Source organism: Hippocampus zosterae, chromosome 5 (genome assembly GCF_025434085.1).
Source record: "Hippocampus zosterae strain Florida chromosome 5, ASM2543408v3, whole genome shotgun sequence".
Lineage (NCBI taxonomy): Eukaryota > Metazoa > Chordata > Actinopteri > Syngnathiformes > Syngnathidae > Hippocampus > Hippocampus zosterae.
Window position 1 is genome coordinate 1,382,474 of NC_067455.1, and position 26,285 is coordinate 1,408,758.

At 48.6% G+C, this 26,285-nt stretch overlaps 3 protein-coding genes and 1 long non-coding RNA gene across 10 annotated transcripts in view; all 4 read left to right on the top strand.

Moving 5' to 3' along the window:
* The window catches only part of myh14 (myosin, heavy chain 14, non-muscle), a 28,937-nt gene extending 19,484 nt beyond the window's left edge, over window positions 1–9,453 (top strand). For 5 of the 7 annotated variants that reach the window (XM_052065902.1, XM_052065906.1, XM_052065904.1 and 2 more), the window contains 24 exons: window positions 600–708; window positions 853–984; window positions 1,076–1,282; window positions 1,364–1,501; window positions 1,585–1,708; window positions 2,076–2,247; window positions 2,348–2,560; window positions 2,736–2,880; window positions 3,616–3,822; window positions 3,911–4,015; window positions 4,096–4,248; window positions 5,188–5,436; window positions 5,515–5,628; window positions 5,731–5,829; window positions 5,897–6,109; window positions 6,194–6,355; window positions 6,453–6,581; window positions 6,707–6,795; window positions 6,879–7,002; window positions 7,276–7,484; window positions 8,070–8,178; window positions 8,242–8,414; window positions 8,569–8,592; window positions 8,897–9,453. In XM_052065902.1, coding sequence (XP_051921862.1) covers window positions 600–708; window positions 853–984; window positions 1,076–1,282; window positions 1,364–1,501; window positions 1,585–1,708; window positions 2,076–2,247; window positions 2,348–2,560; window positions 2,736–2,880; window positions 3,616–3,822; window positions 3,911–4,015; window positions 4,096–4,248; window positions 5,188–5,436; window positions 5,515–5,628; window positions 5,731–5,829; window positions 5,897–6,109; window positions 6,194–6,355; window positions 6,453–6,581; window positions 6,707–6,795; window positions 6,879–7,002; window positions 7,276–7,484; window positions 8,070–8,178; window positions 8,242–8,414; window positions 8,569–8,592; window positions 8,897–9,092 — 3,595 coding nt within the window. In that variant the 3' untranslated portion in view covers window positions 9,093–9,453. Of the gene's footprint in view, window positions 1–599; window positions 709–852; window positions 985–1,075; window positions 1,283–1,363; window positions 1,502–1,584; window positions 1,709–2,075; window positions 2,248–2,347; window positions 2,561–2,735; window positions 2,881–3,615; window positions 3,823–3,910; window positions 4,016–4,095; window positions 4,249–5,187; window positions 5,437–5,514; window positions 5,629–5,730; window positions 5,830–5,896; window positions 6,110–6,193; window positions 6,356–6,452; window positions 6,582–6,706; window positions 6,796–6,878; window positions 7,003–7,275; window positions 7,485–8,069; window positions 8,179–8,241; window positions 8,415–8,568; window positions 8,597–8,896 lie in introns of all 7 variants that reach the window. The other 2 variants (XM_052065908.1, XM_052065903.1) reach the window with 2 other exon arrangements.
* Window positions 9,454–10,672: 1,219 nt separating this feature from the next.
* On the top strand, window positions 10,673–12,685 carry LOC127601043 (uncharacterized). The gene is made up of 2 exons (XR_007962469.1): window positions 10,673–12,375; window positions 12,410–12,685. It is a non-coding gene; the product is annotated as an uncharacterized LOC127601043 (long non-coding RNA).
* Window positions 12,686–14,539: 1,854 nt separating this feature from the next.
* On the top strand, window positions 14,540–21,049 carry si:ch211-120k19.1 (uncharacterized protein LOC563199 homolog). The gene is given in 6 exon segments (XM_052065997.1): window positions 14,540–14,678; window positions 18,210–18,680; window positions 20,397–20,467; window positions 20,538–20,567; window positions 20,679–20,699; window positions 20,701–21,049. Coding segments are annotated over 6 exon segments (723 nt in total). The 5' UTR covers window positions 14,540–14,644; the 3' UTR covers window positions 20,797–21,049.
* Window positions 21,050–21,412: 363 nt separating this feature from the next.
* rpl18 (ribosomal protein L18) lies at window positions 21,413–25,332 on the top strand. Its single transcript, XM_052066001.1, has 7 exons — window positions 21,413–21,536; window positions 22,076–22,162; window positions 22,518–22,625; window positions 22,981–23,079; window positions 23,365–23,488; window positions 24,483–24,552; window positions 25,197–25,332. The coding sequence occupies exons 1-7, from the start codon at window positions 21,534–21,536 to the stop codon at window positions 25,270–25,272; spliced, it is 567 nt and encodes a 188-aa protein (XP_051921961.1). The 5' UTR covers window positions 21,413–21,533; the 3' UTR covers window positions 25,273–25,332.
* Window positions 25,333–26,285: the final 953 nt, after the last annotated feature.

Here is a 26,285-nt window from a genome sequence, read left to right on the forward strand (position 1 = left end):
CAAAAACATCTTCAGGCTACGATTTAACCATATTGCTGTCAGGAGGTTTGAGTGCTTCAAGTGACCCTAAGAACTAAACCAACAGAAGGTCGTCTTCATAGGGACACACAAGTTGGCAAGTTTGGAGGTTAGAGGCCTTTGACACCTTGGCCCCGCGCTGACTCAAATCTTGTCGAGTACTTCCAACTGATTATTGAAACGAGGACCCGTCGGGACAAAATGACCCAAGGAGCACGGTCGCGTCCAAAAGCGCCTCGAGCCACACGCATGCTTGAACTTTCTGACAATCCATACCCACGACGTGGAACGTCCTCGACGGGAATTTGGCGAGCCGCCATCGGAATGCCGCGAACGACGTGAAAAAAATGGGAGACGCGGGCTAATTACAAACCGGAAATGTCGGTTCATTCACATTGACAGACAGCTGTCGGAATGCGCCAAAGAGCGGCGTGTCGCTGTTTGAACTGTACGCTGCCTCTACTCCGAATACAATTGACGGCATTTTCAAGCCTGCAATCTTATCAAATAACAAAAAATATGATTTGGAGGACTCGAGATGACTTCACCACGTGCCTCCGTTTGTCTCGCTCTCCTTTTAGAGCCTTCATGAAGAAGCAGCAGCAGCTGAGCGCTCTGCGGGTGATGCAGAGGAACTGTCACGCTTACCTCATCCTCAAGAACTGGCAATGGTGGCGGCTTTTCACAAAGGTGCGAGCGGCTAGTAAGATTGGCGCCTGTTTTCCCCCAACATGCGTAGCGGCGTGAATTGATATTCGGATCAAGGGATAAAAAGACGGCCTTGGTTTGTTATATTCCACACACGTCTCGTGAGTCTTGCTGTGCGCTTGGCAGGTGAAACCGCTGCTGCAAGTGACGCGGCAGGATGAGGAAATCCAGATCCGAGAATCGGAGCTGCTCAAGACCAAGGAAAGACTTGCCCGAGTGGAGCAGGACTTCACCGACCTGGACAAGAAACACACCGTGGTGAGCAAACCTCCCAAGTGGGAGATCAGAGCCTTCTCGCGGATGTCCCCCCCACCCCCGCCCATTGTCCCACCTCTTCGTCATCCGTCAGCTGATAGAGGAGAAGGCGGTGCTGGCCGACCAGCTGCAGGCGGAGGCGGAGCTTTTTGCCGAGGCCGAGGAGATGCGGTCCAGGCTGGCCAGTCGCAAGCAGGAGCTGGAGGACGTGCTCACCGAGCTGGAGAGCCGCTTGGAGGAGGAGGAGGAGAGGGGCCTTCAGATGAGCAACGAGAAGAAGAAAATGCAGCAGAATATTCAGGTCTGGAAGGCGGTGGGGGAAGAGAAAAACCAAACGTGTTTCTGTATTTGATGTTGCGCTTGCAATTTGATCTCCTCGTAGGACCTGGAGGAGCAGCTAGAAGAGGAAGAAAGCGCCAGGCAGCGCCTCTTGCTGGAGAAGGTCTCCCTGGAGACCAAAGTCAAAAGTCTGGAGAGCGACCTTCTGACGGCGGCGGAGCAGAGAGATCGCCTGGGCAAGGTTGGCGTCGCGCGGACGGCCGCCGTCGGGTCTTGTCGGAATAGATTTGCCCACGCTGTCGATGGCGCGGTGGTGTCGAGCAGGAGAAGAGACAGCTGGAGGAGCGCCTGGCCGAGGTGACCGACAACCTCACCGAAGAGGAGGAGAAGAGCAAGAGTCTGAATAAGCTCAAGAACAAACAGGAGGCCATCATCGCCGACCTCGAAGGTGAAAAGAGCGCGAATGTCGTTTCGTCACGTGTGTTTAGATGGACATTTTTTTTGGGGGGGGGGGGCGTGGGGGTGTACAGAACAATGAATGGAGCATCGATCACGGTCAGGTCAAGTCACTTTATTGTCAAATGCGCTCCATGTGCAACACAACACGGCACAGATGACATTTAATTCCTCAGGAGAGCGGCGCAGGCGCTGCGTGCGCCTGCGCCTGCGCCGCCGTCAAAAGAACAGAGAAAAGAACCAAACAGTCATGCGAGACCGCACTTGCGCGCGACCTCTCCATCAATCCATCCGCAAGGGTGTGTTTTCCGTGCGTTGTCATCGATCTCCCCCCCCCTCTCTCGCCGCGTGTGCTTCAGATCGCCTCAAGCGCGAGGAGCAGGGGCACCAGGAACAGGAAAAGTGGAAGAGGCGGATGGAGACGGAGGCAATCGAGGCGCAGGAGCAGCTGTCTGACCTGAGCCTCGTCTCCGGCGAGCTGAAGGGCAGCCTGTCCCAGAAGGAAAAAGAAATCACCGCGCTGCAGAGCCGGTGCGCGACCCACTGAGCCGTGGCGATCAATAAGACAAAAGGAGAGTCCCGCGCAACTCATGGCTTTCTTTCCACGTGGGGGGGGCGAAAAAAAAAAAAGGTTGGAGGAGGAGGTGGCACGGCGCTCGGAAGCGCAGAGGTCGCTGAGGGAAGCCATGTCGCAGGTGTCGGAGCTGAAGGAGGAAGTGGAGAACGAGCGAGGCATGCGGGAGCGGGCCGAGAAACAGAGGCGGGACCTCGGGGAGGAGCTGGAGGCCTTGCGGACCGAGCTGGAGGACACCCTGGACACCACCGCCGCCCAGCAGGAGCTCAGGTTTGGAGTAAATGTTCCTTTCTAGCTCAGGATGAGGATCGGGTTGGGAATAGTTTTGAGATGCAAAATGGAGGAGTGGCTCGGGAGTCTCCCATCCAAAAGCAAAGCCTGATCAAACCTCAAGCTGGGGGCGCGCACGTTTTTAAGCCAGCCTTCTTTAATCTCCCGTGCGCAGGTCCCGTCGGGAGGTGGAGTTAAACGACCTCCAGCGCTGCGTGGAAGATGAGACGCGGCGCCACGAGGCCCAGCTGTCGGAGCTCCGGATCAAGCACAGCGCCGCCGTAGACAATCTGCAGGAGCAGCTGGACAACAGCAAGAGGGTGAGAAGGAGAAACGCAAGACGCCCGCGTGACAAATCCGGAGAGACCGTCGGATATTTTTTTTTCCTCCAAACATTGTGCGCACAATAGTAGCAAGAGCACTTTGAAGGAATGAAAACAGAAAAGAAAAAAAAATATTTTATTTTATAAAATAAATTATTTTTTTTAAATAAAAAATAATTTTAAAATATTTTAAAATAAAATAAATATTTTATTTTTAAAATTATTTTATTTTATAAAATAAAATATTTTATTTTGTAAAATTATTTATTTTTTTAAAATAAAAAATAATTTTAAGATATTTTAAAATAAAATAAATATTTTATTTTTAAAATTATTTTATTTTATAAAATAAAATACTTTATTTTGTAAAATTAATTATTTTTGTTTAAATAAAGAATAATTTTAAAATATTTTAAAATAAAATAAATATTTTATTTTATTTTATAAAATAACATATTTTATTTTGTAAAATAAATTATTTTTTAAAATAGAAAATGTTTTTAAATATTTTAAATATATCCATATTAAATATAAAATATTTTAAAATAAAATAAATATTTTATTTTCAAAAAAAATATTTTAGTTTCTAAAAATAAATTATTTATTTTATTTATATATTTATTTAATTATTTAATATATTCCCGTTTGGGATCAAAATCGATGCGGAAAACAAAAGTGCCGAGTGAAACCCGCGGCGTCATCGCTCACGTTGCGCTGGGCGCTGTGGTTCAGGCGCGCCAGTCGTTGGAGAAGGCCAAGATGGTGCTGGAGGAAGAGAAGCAGAGTTTGAGCGCCGAGCTGAAGGGCCTCCAGGCCAGCCGCACCGAGAGCGACCGAGGACGCAAGAGGGCCGAGAGTCAGCTGCAGGAGCTCACCATGCGCCTCACCCAGGCCGACCAGGAGAGGGAGGAAAGGGAGGAGCGAGTGCACAAGCTGCAGGTGAGACCGGCGGACGTCGTCGCCGCCATCGCGGGCGTTATGAGCGACGACGCGGTCATGTCTTTGCACTCCTTCTGTCTCGTTCCAGAATGAAATTGAGTCGCTCTCCAGCAATTTGTCATCCTTTGACAGCAAATCCCTCCGTCTGTCCAAAGAAGTCAACAGTCTGGAGAGCCAGCTTCATGACTCGCAGGTAACGCACACCCGCATTCACACCCTTTTTTTTTAAGTGGAGGAAATTCAAGCCTTTTTTTTTTGCTCTCCACCCTCCAGGAGCTCTTGCAGGAGGAGACCCGCCAGAAGTTGGCCCTGGCCGCCAGGGTGCGAGCGCTGGAGGACGAGAGGAACGCACTGACGGAGAGACTGGAGGAGGAAGAGGAGAAAGCCAGGGAGCATTGCCGGCAGATTCAGACTCACACTCAGCAGGTGGGCCGCGTCGCGTCCGACACCTCCTTTGTTGTCGGCGCCGTTCGTTCCGCTTTTGGAAAGCCATTTTGCTTCACAGTCGTACTTTGACTTGCGTTCTCTTCATTGTCATCGATTCAAATGGCGTTCATCCATGCCAGCCCCCACCAAAAATATGTTTTCACGAAAAATGCATTCAAAAAAGACAAGACCAGACGCGTTGTATGATTGGACACGGGCATGGGGAGACTTCGTGCCAACAATCAATTGAAAAAGGCAGCGGGAGCAATTCTTGAAGTATTTGTTTTGTCTTTTTTGTTACTGTAAAGCAGGGGTGTCCAAACTTTTTGCCAAAGGGGCCAGATTTTATGTGGTAAAATGTCGGGGGGCCGACCTTGGCTGACATTCTTTACATTGAACAACAATATTGTTCAACAAATTTTAGTAAGCCTGTTTCACATTTCCATTTTTATTTTAATTTCAACAATCTTAAGAATTTCTTTTGGTTCATTTGAAACAGGAATTTGAAATATGACATATCAGTCAATCTAAACACGGAGTGATGTCTTGTTAACTCGTGAGTGATGCCCTCTAGTGTCTAAATGCTATTACTCATTTAGTGAATGCTATTACTCATTTAGCCACTAGAGGGAAGCAGTACTCTATGAAACATCACTCACCAGTCTACGAGACCTCAGTCAATGCAACACGTGTTCCATTGCGCCCAACCTGCGGGCCAGACGGCGATGAAATTCGACCGCGGGCCGGACTTTGGACAGGACTGTTGTAAAGTGTCCTTGGGTGTCTTGAAAGGCGCTTATCAATAAAATGTATTATTATTATTATTATTTGTTTGAATCAATCCTCCCTCGCAACCCGAGGCCGTTTTCTGGCTTTGACCAAGAACAAAGTTGTTTATTTTGGAGGCACTGACTCTGGCTTTTTCGCAACTCCTCCCAGCTGTCCGAGATGCGCAAGCACTCTGAGGAGGTGAACACGGCGGTGGAGAGCGGCGAGGAGACCCGCAGGAAGCTCCAGAGGGAGCTGGACGCCGCCGTCCAGAGAGAGAAACAGCGTGAGGAGGAGAAGGAGCGCGTGGAGAGGCAGCGCGAGCGCCTGCGGGAGGAGATCGAGGACATGACTCTGGCCCTGCAGCGGGAGAGGCAGAACTGCACGGCGCTGGAGAAGAGGCAGAAGAAGTTCGACCAGGTGGGTTGGGGTGGCGGGCGGCGGGCGGGCGCCCTTCTGGGGATGCCGTGCGCCTCACCTGCGCCTCTCCGACCGCAGTGTCTGGCCGAGGAGAAGGCGGTGAGCGCTCGCCTGGCTGAGGAGAAGGACCGAGCGGAAGCTGACAGTCGAGACAAGGAGACGCGCTATCTCGCGTTGTCCAGGGCGCTGCAGGTACGTCAAAAGTGGGACGGCGGTCAATTTCCCCCGACCCGCCGACGACGGGTTAAAGCGCGTGATGTGACAAAACGGGCAAATCGGCGTATTTGTGCGTAGGAGGCCCAGGACCAGCGGGAGGAGCTGGAGCGATCCAACAAGCAGCTTCGCCTGGAAATGGAGCAGCTCGTCAACCAGCAGGACGACGTGGGAAAGAACGTAAGACTCAAAGTCCTCCTTGTCTTTCTCGGGCCGGGTCCCGGCGTCACCTCTCTGGCGCTTGCAGGTCCACGAGCTGGAGAGGACCCGCAGGGCTCTGGAGGCGGAGGCCGAAAGCCTCCGTACCCAGACGCAGGATCTGGAGGAGGAGCTGACGGAGGCGGAGAACTCCAGGCTCAGGCTGGAGGTCACCCTGCAGGCGCTCAAGGCTCAGTTCGAGAGGGAGATCAGCAGCAGTGAGGAGAAGGGCGAGGAGAAGAGGAGGGCCCTCAGCAAGCAGGTCCAGACGGGCAAGCCCACAGGAGCAGACCTGGGGGGGGGGCCTATCTGCGGGGCTGAGTGTGCTCCTTCCTCGTGTTGCCAGGTGAGGGAGCTGGAGATCCAGCTGGAGGAGGAGCGCAGTCAGCGCTCGCAGGCCGTGCTCACCAAGAAGCAGCTGGAAGCCGAGCTGCAGGATTCCGAGGCTCAGGTGGAAACCTCCAGCCGCAGCAAGGAGGAAGCCGTCAAGCATCTGCGCAAGCTGCAGGTAGCGAGAGCGCTTGCGGCCGCTCCTCCCCCGCCGTCCACGTGCACGCCGTTGCGAGGGAAAAAAAAAAAAAAACATCTGGGCGGCTTTGTCTCAGAGTCAACTCAAGGAGGCGCTGCGAGAGCTGGATGAGGCCAAGATCACGCGAGACGAGGTCATCGCGCAGTCCAAAGACAACGATAAGAAAATCCAAACGCTGGAGGCCGAAGTCCTGCAGCTCACAGAGGTTCGGCAGACAAACGGAGGAGAAAAGTCACCTCGTCCGTCATTCGGCCACGGGCCCAGACACGCCAGATTCAGACTCTCGGGAAAACCATCGCACAAATGCGCGGCGTCTTTTTGCGTGCGCAGGAGCTGTCCGTATCCGACCGGCAGAGAAGGCAGGCTCAGCAAGAGCGAGACGAAATGGCCGACGACATGGTCAACAACAGCTCCGGAAAGTGCGTCTGGCCCCCGACGCGCCGCCTCCAATTCACGTCGGGCCGGTCGTGTTGTTTTGCTAACGGCGGCCGCCTTTGTTCAGGTCGGTGCTATTTGAAGAGAAGCGCCGGTTGGAGATGCGAGTCAGCCAACTGGAGGAGGAGCTGGAGGAGGAGCAGACCAACGCCGAGCTCCTGTCGGAGAGACAAAGAAAGATGGCTTTGCAGGTGCGTGCCTTTCAAGCCAAAGACGCTCCTCGCCGTCGCCGATGCGCCGGCGGCCATTTACGGCTCTCGCAATCAGCCCGCACCATCGCTAGCTAGACTGCGCCCATTAACTCGTTCAGTGCTCGCCGATTCTGGACCGAGTCTGAAAAGACGGTTAAAAACGTCTTTGGGAGTGATAGAGTTAAAGACGCACAAACCAAAAAAAATGAATGGCAAAACCACTTTCGTGATGTTTTTAGAAAGCCGCTTTGCGCCTTCCCCGCCGTCATTCAGGTGGAGACGCTGACGGTGCAGCTGCAGGGCGAGAGGACCCTGGCCCAGAAGGCGGAGGCGGCGCGGGAGCAGCTGGAGCGCCACAACAAGGACATGAAGACGCGGCTGGAGGAGCTGGAGGGAACCGTCAGGGGCAAACACCGGCTCAGCGTCGCCGCCCTGGAGACCAAGATCGAATCCATGGAGGAGCAGCTGGAACAGGAGCGACAGTGAGAGACCAAAACACCTCGGGGGGTGGTTGGGGGCTGGGGGTCCTTCTTCCAAAAATCTAGCAACCAACAACTAAATGTTAAATCTATTATTGGAAATGGTGCATTTATATTATTTTAAAAAATGAGTCATATGAAGGCGGCTCAGTAGTCCAGTGGTTAGCACGTGGGCTTCACAGTGCAGAGGTACCGGGTTCGATTCCAGCTCCGGCCTCCCTGTGTGGAGTTTGCATGTTCTCCCCGGGCCTGCGTGGGTTTTCTCCGGGTGCTCCGGTTTCCTCCCACATTCCAAAAACATGCGTGGCAGGCTGATTGGACGCTCTAAATTGTCCCTAGGAGTGAGTGTGAGTGCGAATGGTTGTTCGTCTCTGTGTGCCCTGTGATTGGCTGGCAACCGATTCAGGGTGTCCCCCGCCTACTGCCCGAAGACGGCTGGGATCGGCTCCAGCACCCCCCGCGACCCTAGTGAGGATCAAGCGGTTAGGAAGATGAATGAATGAATGAATGAGTCATATGAAATTGCTCATCAATACCTCCGATACAGTACACCGATACTAAAATAAAAGTGTCGGTCTTGTCTCTTAGGGAGCGCGCTATTGCCAACAAGTTGGTGAGGAAGACGGAGAAGAAACTGAAGGAGGTGATGATGCAGGCCGAGGACGAGAGGAGGCACGCCGACCAGTACAGAGACCAGGTAGGCGACATCTCATCATTTCATCGAAAGCTTTTTTGTAAAATTGCCATCTGTCTGTCGTAGCTGGACAAGTCCATGGTGCGCCTGAGGCAGCTGAAGCGTCAGCTGGAAGAAGTGGAGGAGGAGAACTCGCGCTCCAACGCGCAGAAGAGGAAGCTGCAGCGAGAGCTGGAGGAGCTGACGGAGAACAGCCAAAGCAGGATGCGCGAGATCACCACCCTGCGCAACCAGCTCAGGTAGGCGGCCGCGCCCCCGCCCCCCGCCACGCCACACCCGCCTGCGCCATTTCACTTGACCCTTGACCATCATTTCACTTTTGCTTTGCTCTGTTTGTGTTCACCTAACACTGTCCCATCCGTGCCCATCTGTCCACGTCACACCAACACTCAGCGTCCCCGAATGGAGACCAGAGCAGTAGGTCATTGTGTTTTTTGCTCTTCGTCTTTTTGGACTTTTTTTTTTCTGTCCTCGTCTAAAACTGTGTGTGTGTGTGCGTGCGCGTGTGTGTGTGCATGTGTGTTAACCATGTTTTTTCACCATTTGTGGATTGAATGTATTTATTTTATCCCATTGGCATATACGCTTTTTTTGGGGGGGGGGGTAAACGTTTGTGCAGCGGGATACATTATTTTAGTTCCTTATCGGGACAAAATACTTTTAAGCGACTCCCGAGACGTTTCGGGCATATTGTGTTGCACTAATCAAGTCGATTGTGCAGACGCACTCCGCTGCCGCTGACGATGCGCGGACGGCGAGCTCTGGTGGACGAGTACTCGTTGGACAACTCGGATTCGGAGGAGCCGCCCGCCTCGCCCACGCCCTCCCTGGGAACGCCCCGAACCCCGACCCCGTCCTCGGAGCACAGCCTGGACCCCAACCCGCCGCCCTACAGCGTCAACAACCTACACCAATGATGTAGCGCGCATACACACGCAAACACACAGTTTAGGATTATAGTCGATGAAGTGCTCAAGGAAGTTGCTTTTTTTCCCCCCCCCCCTTTCAACAAGTGCAAACAAAAGAGATTTTACAGATTTTTTTTTTTTTTACCTTCCAATGCAACATGTAACATTTTGAAATGACATCATTCAACTTTCGCATTTGAATGGGCTGCACAGCGTCGAGGTGTAGAACTAGACGACCCGTACACTGTATCATGGGTGGGCAACCTTTTTGCTATCCGGGGCCAAATTGAAATTATGAAGGGGGAAAAAAAAAATCGACTGCATTCCACCAAATAGTAGCCGCCCTTCTAATAAAAGCCTCCCTCACTTTTTCATCTTGATTTTTTTTAAAAAATGGCGTATCGATGGCGTTGTAATGAATTTGGCTGCTGTTGCTAACCAAAAGCGCAGCCGCTACAGCGGGGTGGAATAAATCCAAACCGCTTCTGTTGTAGTCACTCCACAACGTTGTGGGCGTCCCCCCCTACCCTGTCAGAAAAGGGTGCTCAATTTGCACCGTGAAGGCGCCAATGCCTTGTCAGGCTTGAACAGGCTGCGTATTGGGACCCTTAAAACGGGGACCCTTTCCAGGCCAATCGTGTCCCTTCGGGTACAATTGGGTCACGGGCGCGTCGGGCTCCGGGGGAACTAAAACACACTTCAAACCATGAAGACCCGATGACGAAAGATACTCAGCATCGCGTACTGCAATGCATTGTGGGAGTTCAAGAGCAGCTGAAAAGCGAACCGTCGACACTTTGTTTGAACGGCATTCGCTTGCCCATCCCCCGGTGACTGTAGGCGCTTGTTTATACCCTCATGTGACCAAGAAAAAAAGTCAAAACATGGTCCCTTTGCTAGCTCCGACTATTTCAGTTCCTTTAGCACTTATTTGTTGCTCAGGGTTCCGTTGCGAAGAAGAAAATTGAAGCGCTGCCCTTTTTTTTTTCCCCCCCAGACAGTGTAGGAGACCCTCCTTCTATCTCCGGGCCACTATTTATTTTTGATTGAATTATTTGCTTTGAGGCGGCCCGGTAGTCCAGTGGTTAGCACGTGGGCTTCACAGTGCAGAGGTACCGGGTTCGATTCCAGCTCCGGCCCCTCTGTGTGGAGTTTGCATGTTCTCCCCGGGCCTGCGTGGGTTTTCTCCGGGTGCTCCGGTTTCCTCCCACATTCCAAAAATATGCATGGCAGGCTGATTGAACACTCCAAATTGTCCCTAGGTGTGAGTGTGAGTGCGAATGGTTGTTCGTCTCTGTGTGCCCTGCGATTGGCTGGCGACCGATTCAGGGTGTCCCCCGCCTACTGCCCGAAGACAGCTGGGATAGGCTCCAGCACCCCCCCGCGACCCTAGTGAGGATCAAGCGGCTCGGAAGATGAATGAATGAATGAATATTTGCTTTGATTTGCACGCAGAGCCAGCGCGTAACTCACCAGCCACATGTTGCCCACCCCTGATGTTCCCATGACAAAAATAAAAGGGCTGCCGCAGAGTGACAAATGAGACGATCTATTTGCGTGAGCCAGATAATTTGATTCAGCGGGTGAATTTGATGACACTTGCGTGACGTCACGCCGGGTGACTTTTTTTACAAGGGTCATTTGCATGGCGACCGCCCGATGCGCTGACAAGGCGGGGGCAATTTGCCATCCACCCGTGAACAAGTAGCTCGCAGACGCTAGCTCACGGCAAACAGGTTGTCGAATCGTTCCGCAGCGGGTGTAATTTATTTGTGCAAAACTCTCGTCGTTTGAATTTCTCTTAATTTATATCAAGCTAAATATGTTGATGTACAAACGTTTACTGTCTGTCACAGGGGGAGGCAGTTTTCTACCCCAAATATTTTAATCCAAAGCAAAACACTTTGCGAGGGTGGGGTGAGGGGGGGGGGGGGTTCTTGTTTTGTTTTTAAACTGAGGAACGCATTTTATTTGGACGGTTGTCTTGAGTATTGTTTGCTGCTTTACATTGGAACCGAAATGACGACGGATGAGAAAAGGGACGAAAGGTCGTAGGAGAGAGTAGAAAAAAGATTGGCTCCCATCCGCCCGTTGCTTTTGGATGAATTCCCTTTGAGATCAAATGAATATTGTAGGTTGAGTTGAAAAGAAAAAAAGTTGAGGCAAGTTAGGAATAACTGTTGATGTTAACCTCGGCAAGCTTCCAAGCTCATGTTTCCTCTTCTTCTTCCTTTTCGGGGTCACATTTTGTACACTGTTGACATGCGTGTGCCCGATGGAGACATTTGGACACAATTGGCACCATTGGAATATGCGTCGTAAATGGGGGTGGGGGTGGACGCATTGATTCGGAATATAGGGCTCGGAATGATACATATCACATCAGGTATATGAGATATGTCTCACTTGTAACGTCCACGGAAACTGACGGACAGTCCAACCAATGGGATGAACATGAAATGAAAATGGTGGACGGCTGCTAAACCTGGAAAACAAACGTGCTCAAATCACGTCATAAACGCCTGCCGTTTGCATCGGTGAAGCTCCAAATCGGATAACTAGTGTCAAAGTGATTTTTTTTTTCTAAAATGACCTCTTAAGCTAAACGAAGTTAGCATTAGCTTCGGACGCGAAAGGTTTCAAGATGCAGAAAGCGCTTTTTTTTTTTTTTTTTTTTTTGCCCACGCTCAAATGTTCCTGGAATTGTTGTCAATGTTCCGACTGTGGAGAAAGTATATACACTGACCCGTCGTTATGTTTACCAAAATGAAGGATGCACTGGACCAGTTCAGTAGAAGACAAGTTTTGCCTTTTAATCAAGAGTTGTCGTTAGATCTGCGCGATAAGCTAGCATGAGCAAATGAGAGCTAGCAGACAACAAAAAGGATTACATTTGAACCAATCAATGATTCACTTTTGGGTTTTCTTTTTGCCTTTACACGCCACCCACGATGGATTTGATGCGACGACTTTAAGCTTTGACGGCTACGGAAAATGTCCGCCGCCTAGCGCTTTTGTGTCGAGTCCATTTTCAGGGGCTGCTTTGACATAATTATCAAAGTAAATATTCCTTTTATTTGCCTTCAAAATGTCCATAATTGCATTTTTTTACAGTAACCTTAAATGCTGAATGTTTTATTTCATAGTCCCTCGTGACGGTGTGGAAAAACAAAATGATCAAAACTCTCAGCTCTCCAAATAGCTGGACCTAACCGTAAAAGACACACTAAATGAGTTTTTGATTTGTGTGTTTTGTTTTTAAGTGCTTTTTCTGGCAATATGCAAATGACTTGTGTGTTGTGTAACGGCTGCACCTTGCACACCAGCGGCGGGTGGAATCGTCCATATCGGCATCGACTGTTGGTGAACACGCGTGCGTTCGCGAGCCCCAAAGTTGAATTGTGGAACGTCACAAAGCTCTGTTGGGTCGAGGCGAGCTGATTCTCAAAAGTGTTTTGCTTCTACTTTTCTCACTTATGGTTTTGCTCATGGCTACTGTGCAACTTGAAACATTGTTTTGTTTTGGTTTTGTTTGTCAATGATGCTGTAAAAGAAAAGACATCTGTCCGGGGTCCACTTTTAATATATGTTGTTGGTTTTCACTTTGCTGCATCCGGTGTGCTTTATTTTCACACGCACGCACAAAACAACAAAAGTTCTAAATGGAGCATTTATTTGATCGGCCAGTTCCATTTTTTTGCTCTCCGTATTTTGTTGCATTTAACACGTAATACAGTAATCCCTTGTTTATCGCGGTTTATGGGGATCAAAACCACCCGCCATAAACGAAACGTCGCGAAGTTCTGCAGACGGTCCGCCAGACCGTTCATCTCAAATCGATGCCCGTTGCGGTTGAGATACTGCCGACTGCAGGATGGTTTCGTTGCCACGGTATTTGCGTACATTCACGTTTACTTTGGCGACGCTCAATTCAGTCACTGTTGCCGTTCTCGTTGCGTAGACTTTTTTTTCGTGGTGTGAGATTTGGAAATACACGCCAAGTACTGTCACCGTCGTCCGGCCGCCATTTCACATCTTCCATTTGCCGATTTTGCTGACGACGAACACTTTTGATGCCGTAAACTTCATTATAACGACCAGATTTTTCTCAGCAAATTGTTTAATGTTTTATAAAAAAAAATCACTTTTCTTTCATATTGACATGTTTGTATTGTCTTACATTTTTCTCCTGTGCGATGCCTCGTAGTTGGCGGCCATTTTATTGGAACTGGTTAACAAGGAAGTCCCGTTATAACATTCCGATTCACGATGACCACCTCATTAATAATGTAAAGAAACTTTAACAGTTCTTTTTATGCGGTGTAAACCCCATGGTGGTAAGGCGTGTTAAAAGCTGCACATTCGGGTGACTCGCCGTCCATGAGGATGTCGGTGAACATCAATTGGGCTTCGTGAGGCGGCGTCGCGATGCGGCGAAGTGAGGCTTCCAGAGGCGGGGCCCAAAAAGACTGTGCCACGCCCCCCGTTGACATCATCTTGTGTTGGCAGCCGGACGGCACGGGAACTGCTTCGGGGAAGGCGTAGACTTGGTCTTTGGGTAAATCCGTTACGATTGGTCCACCGTCTCCGTCCTCGCTTTCCGAAAAGTGACCCGTGTGATGAACGGCACCGTCGTCCACAGAGAACAGATCCATAATGTCCTCCCAGTCGCTCTCGGCGATATCGGCCAAATTGCCGGGGTCAGCGGGGATGTCGAACATTTGCGCGGCATCAAAGGACAACGGCGAAAGCGGCGGCACGAAGGAGGGAGACATGGGGGCAGCGTCTTCAGAATCGTCCCTAGGGAAGAACGTTTCATCTGCGGGACATGTTGACGACCTGTTGTGTTGTTCCTTTGTCCCGCTTTCAACTTCCCGGGCGTCACTGTGGTTGCGGCCGTCCGAGTGGTCACGTGACGGCTCAGGCGTTGACTCCGCCTCCTTCAAGTAGAGAGTGGACGCGAGGCGGCGATTGGCCGCCTCGATGTCGGCAAACTTCCTGTTTGCGTGCGGAAGGATATGTCAGATTCACCTCAAAACAATGAATGCCCTCACTTAAATGTACGCCGTGCCCCCGTTTGTTGCTGGGTGAATCGTTAACTTTTGACAAAACGCCTCCCTCACAAACGTGCCCAACCCCAATTAACTTCCGAGCGACCTGTAATCAGTTGCCGTGACCCCCATTAGTTGCAGCATGAGGCATTCGCTGGTGGAATAAACGCACCCTTCAAATAGCCACGGTGCCGCACTTTGTCACTCGGTGCATCTTTCTACTTGCGGTCACCGAATACCTCCCGTAAATAAACACCGGCCCAATTTGTTGCCAGGAGGGTCATCCATCCACTTCAAAACCAATAAATGCCTCACTCAACACACCTCTGTATCATGTTGTGCAGGAAGCGGCGGTGGTTGACCTGCCGCTTGGAGGGGCGGTTCCTGCGGGGCTTCTGGAGGGTCCTCATCATGTGACCCGCCGCCGATGTCACAAATGTGTACAGGTCGCGACCCCGAGGAGCCCCTCGCTCCGGCCCAGGCTCCGGTGGCAGCGACGCCGATCCTTGCATGCCTTGGACATCAGACCCGAGCAAACAAAGCAGTGAGAGACTGTCCTTCTCGTCATGCTTGCAGTTGGAGTTGAATTTCCTGTCCTGGGGAAGGGGAGGGGGGTGGGGTCCAAACTTTCTCACATACAGGAAACAGAGGTGCCCAAGGCCAGTCCTCGAGAGATGGAGATCTTGCACCATTTGCACCATCCTTGTTTTTCTTTTTTTTCTTTTTTTTTGGGGGGGGGGGGAGATTGCAATTTTAAATAGTTACAAATGTTTTATTAATGAATTTATATCAGTGCAATGCAATTTTAAATAGTTACAAAGGTTTTTTTTTATGACGTTATATCAGTCATGATGCGATTGCATGAAATCCGGATGTTTTAGTCAGAATTATACCCAAATATAATACGCACGAAATCCATTAAGTAAAAAAATAAACCCCAGAAATGAGCACGAAAGTAAACTGAGACTGACAAAAGCAACAGCACATAAAATATACTGAAAACCAACCAATGAAAATCAGGAATTTTGTTATTTTTGTGGTCCACAAGAAATATCTTCAAAAAAAATACCGGTAATAGTATTATAGTCGGGTCAGTAGTAGCATTAGCATCAGGATATTTTAGTTGTAAATATATTAGCTGGTGTGTTTGTCCTTCATCACGTCAGACGACCCTTTCTGACACGAGGCAGCACGTTTCACTTTTGCCCGGAGGCACTTGAGATTTCTTGACCGTTTCAAGACACCCAGTGCAGGGTGAAGCAAAGCAGCCCCAGAAGCTCACTCGGCCTGCTTTTGTGGCTTGTCAATATGCATTTCAGTGCCACCCTTCAGTTTTTTTAATCTTGTGTTCATTTCCATCCAAGGATGAAAATTCCCAAATTTTGCAACCCCCAAAATTAGAGGAACGAGTTTAAAATCCAAACCTGTCCTTTCCTTCTTGTCTTCTTCCTCCAAACGAGCTGACGAGGTGGCCCCGTAGAAGGCGTCCGTCCGTCGCTGTGAGAGCACGCGTGTGTTTTCTGAACCCAAGTCGAGTGACATCCGCACAAACGATGCCCTTCCTTTTTCTATGACCACCCCACGCCCCCGCTCCCCCAGCATTCAGAATCGAATCCCGCTTGCTCAGAGCCCTACACCAAAACCAGGCAATTATCGGAGGAGTCAAACCATGGACACGCATCCACCATTGTGTGACGCACAAAAGGCCGCTTGCCCGCAAAACCGCTGCGCACTTCTTAATTGAACCGCTTAAATCGTCATGCTCATTAGCGCATTCTCAGAGGGAAGAGCCTACGTGGTTGCTAAGTGCCTTAATTGACCCGTACAAGCACCTTGCAAGGCGGGGCCATTTTAGACAATGAAGGGCAATTACTCAATTGGAAGAAAACCGGCTTGAGCGAAAACACTCCCGCTCCAAAGTGGAAGAGAAGTAGAAGTACATGTTTGTGTCAAAAGAACTGCGGCCATAACAACAGCCCCAAAAGCACGGCGCCGCCTCCACCGTGCTTTGGGGCTGTTTTGAGTGAGCTAAAGTCGAGTGTTGAACTCGGTGGCAGCGCAACGTCCTCCTGCTTTTGCTCAGGGATGGCGCTACACTCGGGCTAACTGGGGCGATAGCTTGATCAGATATCTGTGTAGCCCCAGTGAAGCCTCTCCAACATTCACTCATTCATCTTCCAAACCGCTTGATCCTCACAAGGGTCGCGGGGGGTGCTGGAGCCTATCCCAGCTGTCTCCGGGCAGTAGGCGGGGGACACCCTGAATCGGTTGCCAGCCAATCGCAGGGCACACAGAGACGAACAACCAACCACGCTCACACTCACACCTCGGGACAATTTAGAGTGTTCAATCAGCCTGCCACGCATGTTTTTTGGAATGTGGGAGGAAACCGGAGCACCCGGAGAAAACCCACGCAGGCCCGGGGGAGGACATGCAAACTCCACACACACATTGGTCTACAGTCCCTTAGCCAATCTGGATACAGAACAGAATGCACTCTTCAAAAAAAAAAAATCCGTGAAATGAGAACCGCGTTTTAGCGAGGGTTTGCTGTACCATACTGTATATCCTTATATCTGTATTGTACTGCCTCCTGGTGGCCAAGATGTGCAAACAAGTAGTAGCAGGTCTACGTCCATTGAATTGAAGCGACAAAACAAAATCAGTTTCCACACAGGGAGGCCAGAGCTGGAATCGAACCCGGTACCTCTGCACTGTGAAGCCGACGTGCTAACCACTGGACTACCGGGCCGCCCCTCTCCAACATGATATTTAAAATATATCAATCAACATTTTTTTTTTCAGTCAGGCCCCTCTCTCTAGCCCTAGGAGAGAAAAAAAAAATCCTGGCGCCTTCACTGCTTCTGCTGGAAAGCGAAAAAGTCACCAAAAGCCTACTTGAACAGCTGAACTTTATTTGGGGATAATTAAAATGGTTATTCTCATTTAACGTATTTGAATGCGACTGGTCAATTCTCAACATAGTCCCATCCTCCGTTGTAAGAGGGTGTGTACACTTAAGTAACCACATTATCTTGTTTGTTTTTTGGACTAAAAACACAAATAAAAGACCACATTTCGACAGCTTTGCACAGGGGACACATTCTTGGTTGGGAAAAGTTTCCATGGTCTAATTTTTTCATTTTTTTTTTCCAATTTTTTCACAATTTGTGAAGATTTTCTTTCCCATGTCGTCCAATGCGGCGGCCCGGGAGTCCAGTGGTTAGCACGTGGGCTTCACAGTGCAGAGGTACCGGGTTCGATTCCAGCTCCGGCCTCCCTGTGTGGAGTTTGCATGTTCTCCCCGGGCCCGCGTGGGTTTTCTCCGGGTGCTCCGGTTTCCTCCCACATTCCAAAAATATGCGTGGCAGGCTGATTGGACGCTCTAAATTGTACCTTGGTGTGAGTGTGAGCGCGGATGGTTGTTCGTCTCTGTGTGCCCTGTGATTGGCTGGCAACCGATTCAGGGTGTCCCCCGCCTACTGCCCGGAGACAGCTGGGATAGGCTCCAGCACCCCCCCCCCCCCCCCCCCGCGACCCTAGTGAGGATCAAGCGGTTCGGAAGATGAATGAATGAATGAATGAATGTCGTCCAATGCATCCCCATTTGTGTCAACTCTCGATGAGCGTACTCGGGCACCCCTGCGCGACATGCTTTGCATGTTTGGGCGAGAGCATTTTATGGGCAGTATGGAGAAAAGGACACCGCACGTCGAGCTTCCTTGGACTTTTCAAGCTTGACTGTTTTGAGCTGTTGACTATTTTGAGCGTCACACGCGAGCCCGCGAGAGGCAGCTCCATTTCTGTCTTCAGCTCTTAGGCAAGAGTTCTCGTTCTGCTAAGTGAGCGCTTCAGAATGATCTTAAAAGCACAGAATGTGTGTAGTGTGTACTTTGACTCACAACAAACTTTGTAACTGTCATGAACTTTAAGTAGCTTGCATTACTCTTTTTTTTTCTTTTTCTTTATCAGATCATTGCAGCAAGCTGACATGTTATCGCGGTGGGGAATGGTTGAACTTTGACCCAGTGAGAAGGGCCTCCGAGATTGATTTCAGCTCCTCCTCGTCCAACAGAATCGTGGGAAGGAGTCTCTCTGGGCCGAGGGAGTTGGCAGAGGAGCCATGTTGGGACCTTAAGGCAGCAAGGATTGCGGAATTTCGACCTCCTCAGTTCAGAATTATTTTCAAATCCGGGATTTCATTCCAAACGGTCCCCTCTCACTCTTTTGAACATGAACAGGGTCCGGGCTGCATTCAGGGCCCACCCGTACATCAGCAACGTGGTCGGCTACACGGCGCTGTTCTCCTGCGCCGACCTTTTCCAGCAGCGCGTGTTGCGCCGCCGAGACCGCTCCGCCGACGTGGACTGGCGCCAGACAGCCCGCGTGGCCACCGTGGGCTTCTGTTTCCACGCCAACTTTAACTACCAATGGCTGCGCTGGCTGGAAAGGGTGCTGCCCGGGGGCGGGGTCAAGGCGGTGACGGGCAAGGTGGTGGTGGATCAGCTGGTGGCCGCCCCGCTCACCATCAGCGCCTTTTATATTGGTGAGTTGCCGATTGAAATCATCTTTTGTTCAGTTCAAACAGTCACTCTGGTAAGGGATAACACTGATTTTGTTTTTGTCGCTTCAATTCAATGGACGTAGACCTGCTACTACTTGTTTGCACACCTTGGCCACCAGGAGGCAGTATAATACAGATATAAGGATATACGGTACAGCAAACCCTCGCTATAACGCGGTTCTTATTTCACGGATTTTTTTTTTTGTTTGAAGAGTGCATTTTGTTCTGTATCCCGATTGGTTAAGAGACTGTAGACCAGGGGTCTCCAACGTGGTGCCCGCGAGCACCAGGTAGCCCGTGAGGACCACACCAGTAGCCCGCCAGTGCTAGGATTGTGATTTGCTCGTAGAAATTATGATTTAAAAATGCAAACATGGGCAGTATTATAGATTCTATAGCTACCTATTTAGCTATCTAACTAGCTAGCTACAGTATACATCTAGCTAGCTAATGTTCTAATATTATTAAATGTCATTTGTACAAATGTTATTTCAGACGTGTATCAATTTGGTAGCCCTTCACACAATCAGGACACATGAAGTAGCTCTCACTCTCAAAAAGTTTGGTGACCCCTGCTGTAGACCAATGTCAACAGTCTTGGCACCTCATCTCTGTAAATCTTGCAAAAATTACGTTTGCAACCAAAACAAAACAAAAAACAAAACAGTTTTGATCTTTGGCTTCATTCTGCAGTACAGTATTGTATGATAATTGTAAAAATAAAGTTGAGCGTAATTGTCTTTGATTTCTTTTCATTACTCCGACATTTCAGTTTAGAAGGCGAAACGGTATGTCCCGTGACTAATGCGTGTTTTATGTTGTTGAGATGCTGAAGGTATGCTGTACATTGCGTCATTGCCTATTTGGACGCCTGGGTGGATAATAAAGGCTGTTGAACATCCGTCGCCTGGTCAAGTCTTTCTAAACTAAGAAGAAAACCAGCACACTGACGACTTGACTGATTTCTGCTCTTGCAGGTTCTTTTTTGGAACGTAACCCCCGCGATAATGGAGGGTTCGCTGTACAGGACTTGACATGGAGTGGGTCAAACTTGCTTCAGTAAGATGCAGTAATAATACTGTGCTGCTCATTTTTCGCAGAGGACAAAGCCAGGATTTCCTTAACTTGAGCCTTTTTTATTCATTGGCCAGTGGGATTGTTATGGTTACGCCCAGTGAATTCTGCCTGGCAACAGCATAGCGGTGACTTGGGGGGAAAAAAATCCAGAGGGGGTTGCACTGCTGCAACTGTTGGATTTTGAAAAAAAAAAATATAAATTAAAAAGGAATTATCAGTAACTTTTTACTGCGTTCAGTATTTTCCAACATTACTGCTGGAAAGCAATCATGCACAACAAGTCACAATGGCATAAAATAAGGTCTTTTAATTTTGTAGTTTGCATTGTGCTTTTAAATAGCTGTGTCCATAATTCATAGTACAGTATTTGATATCGTCCGATCTCGAACAATGGTCGCCTGGCAATGTTGTCTCAGATCCGCCAACAGTCATCCGAACAATTTGTCAATCATGTGTTGGCTCTTCCTGCGATTGGCTGGCAACCGGTTCAGGGTGTCCCCCCCCCCCCCCCCCGCCGACTGCCCGAAGAAAGCTGGGACCACCAGCACCCACCGCGACCCTTGTGAGGATAAGCAGATAGGAAAATGGATGCATGAATGTGTTGGTTCTTCCTCCTTTCAGGTTTGAATTTCCTTGAAAACAAAGATAATCTTTTTCAAGATTGGAAAGAAAAATTCTGGACGTCTTACAAGGTACGCATTTCAATTTTGGGTGGTAATTGTACAGTGCTCTAAAATCAATGTTATTGATGTCTTTCTTCAGACCGGTGTGGTGTTCTGGTCGACAATGCAGGTGAGATCTCATTGGTTGCTCAAAGATAGATTTCAAGCTTCAGCTTTAACTTTAGTTACCGGTACTCCCCCCCGCCCTCGACCATCATCATGATCATTATCATCATTCCAGGCTGTGAACTTTTCCCTGGTCCCCCCCCATGGCTCGGACGGTGTTCCTTGGCGGAGTCGCCCTCGTGTTCACCATTTTCCTGTGTCACCTCCGACAGCAGGACCACAAACTGGAATGAATTTTCGCCAACTTTTGTACTCAATGGCCATCTACGGCACTGTTGTCATTTTTTTTTTCTTCAAGATTTTAATAGCGTGTCGAATTAAATTTCAGACCATGCTAATCAGAATTCTAATGAGATTGTCACCTGTGATTAAAGCCCAGTTTTAATTGTCATATGGGTCGTTTACCATTGATGATTTCTTCTATTTTGTTGGTGCTGCATAGATGAATTTGAAAGTGTATTATCAGAAGCTGTTGTAAACGATAAGTGTTTCTTATAAAAGCTACAAATATTACTGCATAATTTGTTTGTGTCTTTTTATGACATTCAAAGAAATTAATCGACAATACATCTTTGTTTATAGCGGGCTTTCACAACACGCTCTGCGGCTGTAAAGGGGAAAACCAAGGAATAAATGCGTCTTTGTTGTATTGTCATAGCAAGGCAGAATTGTATATAGTTAACATTTAGTTAATGGTTTTCAAGGAAAAAAATGGTTGATAATGTTACTTTACTGACAGATAGTTACGTACACTCACATTAATAAGGTAACGATTTTGTAAATGGCATATAAATCGATGCTTTGATTAATCCTGTCGCTAGAGGCGCCGTTCAATATTCCGCCCAGTTTTTGCGCGTGGTGCCTACCGGAAGTCACGGTTGACTTTAACCAATCAGAGACGCGAGATTTCCGTGCACTGTTTATCGCGAGACCTACGCTCTTCCTTTTCCCTTTTCCCTTCGAGTCCAAGATGGTAGGTGCCACTAGTTTAACGTTCATGATACGCCAGTTTGACTATCCACGGTCATCCTCCTAATTGTCACCGCGCAACATATTCATTGTGACATTTACCGATTGTGGGAACAGTTTACATTGCGACGCAAGCGCTATTTCGTGGTATATGTCCTTCCCAATCACATTAGCTTCGTCTCTTCTTGTCCACAGCTAGCCAGACTAAATCATTGACGGTACACACAACACACCTTGAAAAGTGGCTCTCGATGTAAAACAACAAGGTCCAAGCTGAAGATACGAATGTGTCATGTGGTGGTGTTACACCTCTCATCTTTGCGTTTCCAACTAATTATCCGCGAGCGCGTGAAAGTCGGCGTGTGTACCGACCGACTTGTTCAAATATCGCGATACGCCGCGTGTAGTTTATTTGAATTAAGTCTTGTATTCGTGAGTGGAAAAAGCACGTGTCCCAGTTTGTACCAAGCGCCTACTAGCTAAAATCGAGCTAATGAATGAAGGTGATCGTGTTAATTTATGTGTGTTTCGTGATTCCAAAAGGGAGTTGACATCAGACATAACAAGGACCGTAAGGTGCACAGGAAGGAGCCAAAGAGCCAGGATATCTACCTGAGGCTCCTGGTCAAGGTAAGCGCGTCACACACAGATGTCTCACGCTCACTTTTAACAATCTCTGATTATTTTTAAAAACCTCACTTTGAGGTATCGAAAATGTGTTCATTTTGCAGTTATCCAAATCAGGTGCAAGAAGTATTTTCTTCGAGCTGGTTTTTAAAGATTGCATGTTTAAACCTTTAAGTGTTGAAGTAAGCCATACAGTTTTGTCCAACGAAGGTTCATGAACTTCGTGTGGGGCGCCATTGATGGGCTAATGGAAATTCTATCCCTTCAAATAATCACATCACTACTAGAACGGATACAGAGCACCGACACGTTTGGAATGGAACACAATAACATGTCCTCAACATAGTTTGCCTTGTAGCTTTACAGGTTCCTGGCCCGCCGCTCCACTGCGCCCTTCAACAAGGTTGTCCTGAAGAGGCTCTTCATGAGCAGGACCAACAGGCCTCCCATCTCCATTTCCCGCCTGGTCAGTCTTCCCATCCTCATATTCCTCATGATGAAAAGACCATGTCCGAAATGCCTAATTCATTCAAATTCTTGTGTACGAGTTAAAAAAAAACAAGCCTACTGGGGCTTCATTGAAAACAACGAGAAGTTCCTTCATGCGGGCCGAAACCTCATAAGTCACAATTTGTTAAATTTTGACTGCAGTAGGAGCGAAAGATGGCCAGCTTTTCCTTGTAATCCGCCAGCAGCGCCACTGTCATCCTTGCCTAGACGGCTAGATGGCGCCGTTTCATAAAACAAAAGCACCGAGCACCGTGGATGAGTTGAGCTTGAATATTTGAGTCAAAGATGTGGAAATTTGTGTCTCGTTCCAGATCAGGAAGATGAACATGACCGGCCGCGAAAACAAAATCGCCGTCGTCGTGGGAACAATCACCGACGACGTCAGGATCCAGAAAGTGCCCAAGCTCAAGGTCAGCGACCCCTTCTGTGCCTTAGTGTGACACTTCCAGTCTGTGTCTGCCGCTGACACTGGAAGCGCTGTGCCATTGCAACGGGATGTTCTTAGCGGGAAATGGACATTGAGTTTACAGTGTCATCAGCACACACAGACTGGAAGAGTCACAGAAAGGTGGAGAAGTCGAATATATTGTTTTCTTTTTGTTCCCTGGATCCCAATTCCCAAATGCGGAATAGCCCTGACTTTTTGGGAGTGTCCACGCTTGTGTCTCTGACTGTGACGTCGCTCTCTCTCAAAGGTGTGCGCTCTGAGGGTGACCGACGGCGCTCGTCGCAGGATCCTGCAGGCCGGAGGTCAAGTGATGACCTTTGACCAGCTGGCTATGGCGACACCCAAAGGACATGGCACAGTGCTGCTGTCTGGTAAGGACAATGCCGCGCATTTTTTTTTTTTTTTTTTTCAGTGCTCGGGGAAAGGTCAAGATTTAGCCTGGGCTCACGACGCACCGCGCTTACGGTGAATGTGTCGCATGGCTGAAACTCCAAAAGCAACATCGCAATGAACAATTTGATTGTCAAATATGGAAGATTGCGATCTGAGGACAAAAAAGCGCTGGTTCATTTCAAGTCGCTCAGTAGGGTTTATATTTTTTCTGGATTTTGTTTATTTGATTTTTCATTGGTTGTTTCAAGATGAGATGAACGTTCAAGTGGTGTAGTCCATATGTTGACATTTGTTTCATGAAGAGTGGAAATGTTAAAGCCATGGCTTGCTTTTTTGTTGTCATCGGATTCATAGCTTCTTGACCTATTTATGCCCCGCCCATTTTGTACTATTGTGACATTCTCCTGGTGAATGCAAGTCTGTGTTTACGAAGGTAACGACTCCAACTGAAGTAGATGAACTCTTTCATCTTGATTAATGGTTCTTTTTTTTATTTGAGCGCACGTTTCACCCAAAAGAGCAAAAACATTTACGTGTCATAAATCTGACATTCTCTATTGTAATATAGGTGAAGTTATTGCTTGTGTATGTTTAAAAAAAATACATGGGAAGAGGAGCTTGAAAAATTTGTCGCATAAGAAATCACAATATTGGTGGTCAGACGCCAGCCGCCGTCGTTCAATATCCAGGCATGGATGTTCTTTTCGATGAAACTTTAATCTGCAGCCATTTGCTACCGCGAATGTGTGTTGTTGGTCCTGAGCCAAAAATTACAAGAGAAAAGACTGAATTGATTTTGGGCTTCACAAGCCCGTGGCTCACTGAAGTCAACGTCATCTATGTGTCCAAATCCCCAAAATTCTGAGAACCTTTGGGAACCTCCACAGCCGCATGTTGATCATTTTTGTTGACGGTGGCAAACGAGATGATAAAACCACACCTGAAGGCTATGAAAATGTTTTTGTTTTTCAGGTCCCCGTAAGGGCAGAGAGGTCTACAGGCACTTTGGAAAAGCTCCTGGAACTCCTCACAGCCACACCAAGTATGTTCATTTCTTATGATCTTAACGCCGTCATTTATTCTGATGAAGTGTTCCTCAAAAACCAGCTTTGTATGCCCCCAAAATCGACATTTAAATTGATTGTAAGCCACTCCGATATTTTGCACAATATGAAGACTGCATTTAAATCATGTTGTGCACGTTTCATAAATGTGTACCAAAATGTGTTTTTTAACCGTTCTTTCAAATATATTTCACATCAGTTCAATACAACGGAACTGTCGTGCAAATGAAATGTTCGCCCGCCACCCGCGGGGGCCAAATGACACTTTGAGAATCCCTGGTTGAAATTGTTTCAAGACCCAGCTGACCTCATTGGCTTTGTTGCTATCGTCACTTTCGAGTCGAGTCGAATGTATGCATGTGGCTCTTTATCAAAAGGTGGACTTTGCACAATCAGGATTTTGATCCGATCAGAATGTACTCGTAAGCGGCTTTTTATTTTATATTTTTTACTGCTATTCACAGGGATCAGGGCGGACGAGCCAACGGATAACCCAAATTTGTTTAGAATTGACATTTATTGAAATGTGGCGAACCTCGCACGCCCCCCCCCCCCCCCCTCCTCAAAGGTCAATCAACGTGTGCTAATCGTAACTTGTGCTAACCTCTTTTTTCTTTTCCAGGCCCTACGTTCGATCCAAGGGCAGGAAGTTCGAGAGAGCTCGCGGTCGCAGAGCCAGCCGCGGCTACAAGAATTAAAAGTCTCGCTTTGTTGACCGTGCTTTCGGTTTCAAATAAAATGACTGGCTGTACAAAACACTTCCTCTTTTGTGTTCTGTCCTGCCCCTTATATGGTGCCACTGCCACAAACTCGGTGTGTGCAAATTCTTGTAACATGACCTTCAACAACGATACATTCCTTTGAGCAGCTTCGGGCCGAAAGCGCCAGGGCAAGTCATGGCTCTGCGTGGAAATGATTGGCTGCCGAGGCATTTCGATTGAGGCGTTCGGCTCCAAACAGGAAGCGCGCGTGGTCCGTCACTGATTGGAGAATGTCGGAGGGTGTCGCGATGTTTTCCCATCTCGCCATTGGGTTTCCTTTGCGCCGCTCAACGCAGCAGCAACAACAGCAGCAGCGTGCGCGCTTCCGGCAGCTCAGCAGCAGCACACCGCTTGGCATCGGAACGAACAGCTGTCCACGGCAGACAAGATGAGGTACGACGCCGTCTCCTTCCGGTTCGATTATAGCGGACTGCTTGGTAATCTCGCCTTGTTTAAACCTTTACTCGGGAGCCCAAACCTAGCTAGCCGATGTCTTAGCCGACTTCCATGCGACTATCAACGTAGCTAGTGTCGCGAACCTCCCCAAAAAAAGGAGCGTTGACTGCCTTCCGAATATATCTTAGGACTCTTTTAATTATCTATCGCTTGGACACCGAATCACTTTTAAGTTTCAAGACGAGAAGCAGCCAGTTAGCTTCCAGTTGGCGTTATCGGTACTTTAGCACACTTGGCTAACGTCACAACAAAGTCGCCAGAAATGTCGATGTCCTGTCCCAGGACAAATGACAACGCATAGCGGGTGGTTTTAGTAGTTCGGACTTTGAAATGAATCTCTATCGCCGTATCAAGCCGAAGAAGCCTGTCTGGCTAACATCCGCGCAACACCGGTTAAAGTTCAAACACGAAGCGCACTTAGTTTTCCATTTTACGCCCCTCAGAATGAGTGCATTTTTTACGGAATCGTCAATTGTCAAAGTAAAAAATATGGT